Below are 7,071 nucleotides of genomic sequence, written 5' to 3'. Positions count from 1 at the left end.
GTTGAAAGTCTCAATCCCTTTATCCCTATCATGACACCAACTTGAGTATGTAGTAGACTAATAGTAAACTCGAATCATTTTTGTCGAAGAATTTGAATATGTGAAGTGAAATCCCCCATTTTATGTTGGAGCTCTATTAATGATAGGATAATGGACTAAAATCTTTTACCAAGGACAAAATTAAATAATTTCTAAAACTAGTACAAGTTCAAATTTGAACATTTTCCCAAAACGCTGAGCATGAAATAACGTAATTCCATGAAAATTCTTCTAAGAGAAAAACTTCCCCTCGTAGCTTTCCTTCATTTTCGGGCAAAACGTTTCTCTTCCGTTTACCAAATTATGATCAATCCACTTGTCTCTTTCCTCTCGATCTCTCGATCTCTCTCTCTGGTCACGCTCGAGAGAGAAAGAAAAAAATCCACTTGTCTCTTTTTCTACAAGAGTAATGTAAGGAAAATTGAGAATTCCTTACTTTTCTCTTCCTTCTCAAGATTCAAAATCAACAGATACACATCACATCAATTTGAGATGTGGGTTTGTGTGAATGTTGCATAAATGGGGAAGAAAATGGATCAAAAGAGAAATGGGTATTTGATATTGTCGTTGTTGGTTTTGATAGTAGCTGTGAAGGGTGAAAATTTGGTGTTCAATGTGAAGCATAAATATGGTGGGCGTAATAAAGGGTCGATTTTGAATGATCTTAAAGCGCATGATAGCCGCCGTCACGGCAGAATGCTCACCTCCGTTGAATTCAAATTGGGTGGCAATGGCTCTCCCACTGATGCCGCGTTAGTTCCCCTTCTCTGTTTTTTTAAGTGTGTTTTCTTTTGGCAATTTTTCGTGTATACTGCATATTGTATTGTGTGCATATATTTTGTGTAGGCAAATTTGTTGCGTTTGCATAGGTTCTTCATAATTAGTACTCTCTCCGTCAAGTTGTCCGTGTTACCTATAGGTCATGGTTCGAGCCGTGGAATCTAATGCTTGCATCACATACCTTAGGGTGCGGTGAACCCCGTGTACACCGGGCTGCCCTTTTTCTGTCTCCCAGTTTATCATGTCTGCGCGGTGGCGGAGCCACATACAAGGAAAGGGGTTAAATTGAATCCCCCGTCATAAAATTATACTCCCTCCGTTCCAATTTATGTGAACCTGTTTCACTAGGCAAGAGTTTAAGAAAAAATGAAGACTTTTGAAATTTCTGGTCCTAAACAAATCAAAAAGGGGTCCAGAGTATTTGTGTGGTTATAAAAGTCGTTCATTAAGGGTAGAATTGGAAGTTTAAGCTAAATTGTTTCTAAATTTAGAAAGAGGTCATTCTTTTGGAACGGACCAAAAAGGAAATATGTTTATATAAACTGGAACGGAGGGAGTACCATGCAAAGAGAATTAAAACAATTATTTGTTTTTGAATTTATATAAGTTTGAATCCCCTTGATATAAGTGAAGCTTTTAGTATAATGACGAAGATGCATTGTGGCATATTTTTGAATCGCCTTATAAGGATTCCTGGCTCCACCACTGTGTCTGCAAGATTTTTTGTGTACGGAAAGTTGATCCTTTAAACCCAATTAAAATAACATACGTGAAGAGAACGAACAAATTGCTTTAGCTAAGCAAAAATGTTGTCTTGCTTAGGATTGAGGCCTAGATGTTGCTGTTGCTGTATGGATCCTCTGCATAGGTTTTTGATAATTCATGCTCTCTCTCTGTGAATACATCCAGCTTATATGACACATTGGGACGGTTGATATTTTCTTCAAATTTCAAATTAATTTAAGTGGAGAAGAGTAGAGGGGCTATCCCATTATTCACCAGTTTCGAACCTTGCGCCACTCGCACTCAGGGATTTCTCCATTATCAAAAAAATGTTTCGAACTTTAAATAGATGTTTGCTCTATCATATTAGCTTATCTCCATTACTATGTTTTTCCATTATCTAGCGTGTTAAAACAGTTTAAGGTCTGATTATTGATAATCTGATAGTGATAGTGGGTATCTCTTGTATTCATTCTTTCTTAAGAGGGGGACAGGGTGTAGAAATTTTTAGAAAATATGCAGCTTTGTTTCTCAACATCATGACTAACTGATATTATTGCTTCTTTGTCTAGCTCAGTGATTGTTAGTTGTTTATCACAGTAAGTTTTAAAGATTTATTGTGCAGTCCCCCCTCACACAACTTCGCCTCCAAAAAATAAATATATATAAACAATAAAGTGTTGCGGACATACAGGGCATGACTTCTTATTGTGGTGGTGGTGGAGAAATTATGAATTCTCATATTATCCTTTGCCATTGTGGTTATGCTTTTTCCTCATATATAAATGATGCAGGCTCTATTACACTAAGTTATCTATTGGAACGCCTTCAAAGGAATATCATGTCCAGGTTGATACTGGAAGTGACATTTTATGGGTGAACTGTGCTGGCTGTGAGGGATGTCCTACAAAAAGCGATCTCGGAGTATGAGTCTTCTTCAAATTTATGTGTTATACTTTCCTTTCTCAGTGCAGATAATGGATGCTAGTTCTATTGTTCATGGACAGATGTCATGTACCTATTCAGTTAATTTATTACCTTACAGATAGACTTGACGCCGTATGACTTGAAGGCCTCTACAACTGCAAAATCTGTTTCTTGTGACGAAGAGTTTTGCATGCTTAATACTCCCTCGGATTGCAAGGTGGGAATGCCATGTGATTATCAGGTTAGTTATGGAGATGGAAGCTCAACCTCAGGATTCTTTGTAAAGGATGATATTCGGTTTGATCAAGTATCAGGAGACCTAAAAACAACATCTATGAACGGGTCTATAGCATTTGGGTAAACTTCTAACCCTTCTGATTAGAAATATGATTAAATATGCCTATTGTTGATGAGCAAATAACTGATAAACTTGGATGACTAACATATAAGGTGCTAATCCTTGTGATTAAAAAATTTCTATGCCTATTCTTGCTGAATAAATTAACTGATAAACTTGGATGACTAATATAATTTTGATCTGTAATTCAGTACATTAATCTGTTGTTATAAGCTTTACTAAGTGTCAACTCTCTCTGCGTAGGCTCTGTTTTACTTCACCAAGTTCCATGCCGCACTTCTCAATGTATTTGAACTTCTCCATAAGATGTAATTGATGCTACTCAAGATTGCAATATAATGTAGTCTGTTCAGGCAGGTAATTTATCTCTAGATGACATGTGGTAGCTCACATCTTTTTGATCCAACACAGGTGCTCGTCTAGACAAGAACTAAGTAATCCTAGTCAAGCAGTTGATGGAATACTTGGTTTTGGACAAGCAAGTTCATCCGTTATTTCGCAGCTAGCTGCAGCCGGGAAGGTGAAGAAAATATTTGCACATTGCCTAGATGGAAAGAATGGAGGTGGCATATTTACCATTGGACAAGTAGTTCAGCCAAAAGTAAATTCAACACCACTAGTCCCTGATTCGTAAGTATTTTTACTATCAAAATTCCTCGTTTCTAAAAAAAAGATGATAAATGGTCCCTTGAGCTTTGGTCCAGTGTAAGAGCACATTACATTATGTGTGCGTTAGGCGCACGCCACTAGTTCAAATTCTACCGTAGACAAAATCTTAAGTGGAGAAGAGTAGAGAGGTGGACCCACTATCCACCGAGTTTCAAACCGGGCGCCACTGGTCCTCGATGAGTTTTCGGTTATCAATAAATAAATAATGCATCTGTTTGTGTTGATATTTTATGCAAAACTGTTGCTCAAACATTTTATGCAAAATGTTATAATGCATCTGTTTGTGTTGATATTTGCATCCCTCTGGTTCAGTGATATGGACCTTCATCCACAATATGGCATCTTAGTTGGATTCTTGCTCTACTAGTCTCCCTTTTAATAGGTGGTCTACAAATATAAAAACTAGACAAAATTAATTAATGCAGGACAGATTTTACAGCAGCTTCTAGTTCTCAAATGGATAACATTTAGGACGGGAAAAGGTAAGAAATTCTTGGGTTAAAGGGAGTTACTATGGAGATTGCCTTAATAGTGAATCAAGATCAATATAGGCTTGAGGAAACTTGAAAAGAAAGACTTTTTAGGATGAAAAGCAGTGGAAAAATCTGAAATGAAGAGAGGGACCATAAGATATTACATAAGACTATCCAAAGGAAGCAAAGTTTTAGCTAAAAGTTCTGTAATAGCTGAAGGCTGTCGGATGAATTGATACTATTACTGCTTCCAAGAATGATATGTTTAGGATTCATAGATGTAACTTTTTTATAGAATGGAATAAAAAGTTATGTATTAAGAGTCAAGTGGCTTTCATGTAAGCTTTCTTTCCAGGAAGGAGTACTGAGACAGCCTAGTAAGATAAAATAGACTTTTATGTTAGGGACAAAGAAAAGAACAATAGTTATTGGAAACAAGGGAAAAGAAGGGTGATGTATGGTTGTACTCTAATTACAACCTAGTAATAGAGACGTTAGAGCTGGCATTGCACCTCGGTAGCGAATAGCTAAGTTTGCACCCCCTAAGGCACTAAGTTGAGACGAGAATATATATGTTGACTTTTGAAACTATAAAGCACTTCCAGTGCACATTGTCCTCTCCTATCTCTGCTATTGGATTTTAAAAAGTCTACCAATTGTAAGGAGTTTAAAACTCTCTCGATTCACTCACTGATGGTGCATATTTTTTTAGTTACTTGGTTTCAAGCTTGAGTTTTTGAAGTTGTGACTTTTGGTCTATTTTTTGTTATTTATTTTTCTTGCTTTGATTACATGATTTTAGCCTCACCTTTTTACTGTTATTCTTTGAATTGTCTCCATTTTTCCACTATTCTAAACTCTTAACTAAAATATTTGCCTTCCTCTTTAGGCCACACTATAATGTTGTTATGAAAGGAATTGAGGTTGGTGGTGAAGTTCTAGACATTCCCACAACCATCTTCGACACGAAATCCAGTATGACAATAATTGACAGTGGCACAACCTTAGCATATCTTCCGAACATGGTCTACAGTGCTCTCATCTACAAGGTAACTTCAGACATTTCAGAAACAATATAATTAATTTATTCCTTAGAGAGCTTACACCGCATGTATGCATGGATAATTTTGAGCTTTCTGCTTGATTCTTCCTTCTCTTTGTTGCCATAGTTGATGGAACGGCAACCACAGTTGAGTATTCATCTTGTTGAGGGGAGTTTCCGCTGCTTTGACTACAACGGGAAGTAAGATTTTTTCTGGCCTCTCGTGTGAGTTTCATATTTCTTTCTGTTAAAGGTTTGATATGTAAGATCTTTTTTTTGGCTATGAGTATATAAACTAAAACAGTGGGAGAAGCAGATAATAATAGGGAACTTGTTCCTTCATTTGTCGAACGACCTAGTGAAAATGACTGCAAAGCAATTTATTGCAGTTGGTAGAATGGGACTTCTTATTTGCAGACATGTCATCTACAAAACTACTCTTGTTTCCCTCGTAATAGTTTTTCTAATTCAATTGCGTGTGTGTGCCAAAATGGAGGAGAGTTACGGGAATGTTATGTGACATGAACTCAATACTAGCAAGTACACTCGTCCAAGCATATACAATAATGAGATCAATACACTAGCAAGTACACTAGTCGTTCAAGTATATATAATGATGAGCGGATGTCAATCCTACAAGGTTTAGGTAATATATACTTATCTAATTAGGTGTTTCTGTTACAAAGGTTTGAAGATCCCTGTACATGGATGTAGGGGTCCCTGGAAAAAAAAAAGTGTTAGGGCCTGTACAAAATTTACTAAAAGCCCTGCAGAAAAATCACTAGCTATTCTCTTCATATACGTCTTCCATTTTGCACCAAAGTGCCAACTGACCTGAACATCTGTATCTTAAGATATTTACTGTTGTTCTTTAGCATTCAAAACACCTCTGGCTTCTTCCCTTCAATAGTTTCCTGGGACAGGGTATGTTCTCCTGCATACCTGAACTAACAGTTCTGTAGGGGCTTAACATAAAAGTTAACACTGCTATTTCCCTTCCATATGGAAAATAATATACATGTAATATGTACTTATGAGGAGTCAGATTTCAGTTTGCTAATGGCTAGTTTTAGAGAATGAAAAGCGTTGGTAAAAGTTTAGACAAATGTCGAGGTTGGCCAACTGATACAAAGCAGCCCAGGCCCGAAAAGTAAATTAAAGACCCAACAGATCAAGGATATACCTGCCTGAGATGCGGACCAGTAGTATACAAAAATGTGTATACTAATGTGTCTTAACTTGTTTCCTGTCCTAGTAATCCCAAAATATTCTTTGTAATTTGTACTTTTTGGAGAGAGTACTGTGTATCTTGTAATTGTTTTTGGGACGGAGGGAGTAATTTGTTTTTGGAGTGACTGGGAAGGAATAAAGGACGAGTATGGGTATTTATACCGGGATTGAAATAGGGAAGAGTTTTTTTTTGTAAGAAATTAATCAGTATGAGTCAGATATAAATTTCCAATCATATAGAAACTCAATGTCTTTTAACTTTCCTCTTCCTCTGTCTGGTGCAGGATTGATGATGGGTTCCCAGTTGTAACATTCCGCTTTGCAGATTCGCTTTCTTTGACAGTTTATCCCCACGATTATCTTTTCCAAGTCACAGTAAGTAATTAAGTATGCTGAAGTTTTCCAGCTCTTTTTTTTATTTAATCAGATGAAATTTTTTCCTTTTCCCAAGAAAATTTTCAATTTCAATTCTAAAATTTGATTGTTGGACCCTTGCTTGTTGTACAATAGCAGTTCTTTTAGCTCTCAATCCATTGCCAGACTGAACATTCACGAGCATAGTGTTAGCATAATGGACAGATTGTAGAATATCTACATTAATATATTCTCGATATGGTGAATATATGGGATATTATTAGGGATATTCTACATTTAGTGTAGAATATTGTGTAGCATTAGTTGTAGAATATATGAAGAATATTTTGTAGGATTTACATTTAGTGTAGGATATTTTCTCTTGTGTATAAATACCAATGTATCTGATGTATTTGAATCAAGTAATGGAGATAGTCATTCTTCAATTTCTCTCATGCTTTCTTTGTTCTTGACAT

General features: G+C 36.3%; 1 protein-coding gene across 2 annotated transcripts in view; it reads left to right on the top strand.

Annotated features, from left to right (window-relative positions):
- The window catches only part of LOC109225425 (aspartic proteinase-like protein 2), a 9,600-nt gene continuing 2,772 nt past the window's right edge, over nucleotides 244-7,071 (top strand). For both annotated transcript variants that reach the window (XR_002067915.1, XM_019390082.1), the window contains exons 1-7: nucleotides 244-791; nucleotides 2,337-2,466; nucleotides 2,588-2,826; nucleotides 3,239-3,457; nucleotides 4,859-5,018; nucleotides 5,139-5,212; nucleotides 6,526-6,616. Coding sequence is in view for 1 of the 2 variants with exons in the window: in XM_019390082.1 (XP_019245627.1) it covers nucleotides 559-791; nucleotides 2,337-2,466; nucleotides 2,588-2,826; nucleotides 3,239-3,457; nucleotides 4,859-5,018; nucleotides 5,139-5,212; nucleotides 6,526-6,616 (1,146 nt within the window). In the remaining variant the exon portion in view is untranslated. The remainder of the gene's footprint in view (nucleotides 792-2,336; nucleotides 2,467-2,587; nucleotides 2,827-3,238; nucleotides 3,458-4,858; nucleotides 5,019-5,138; nucleotides 5,213-6,525; nucleotides 6,617-7,071) is intronic.

Source organism: Nicotiana attenuata, chromosome 5 (assembly GCF_001879085.1).
Source record: "Nicotiana attenuata strain UT chromosome 5, NIATTr2, whole genome shotgun sequence".
Taxonomy (NCBI): Eukaryota; Viridiplantae; Streptophyta; class Magnoliopsida; order Solanales; family Solanaceae; genus Nicotiana; species Nicotiana attenuata.
Note: the sequence above shows the minus strand (reverse complement) of the source record. Positions and strands in the feature narration are given on the sequence as shown.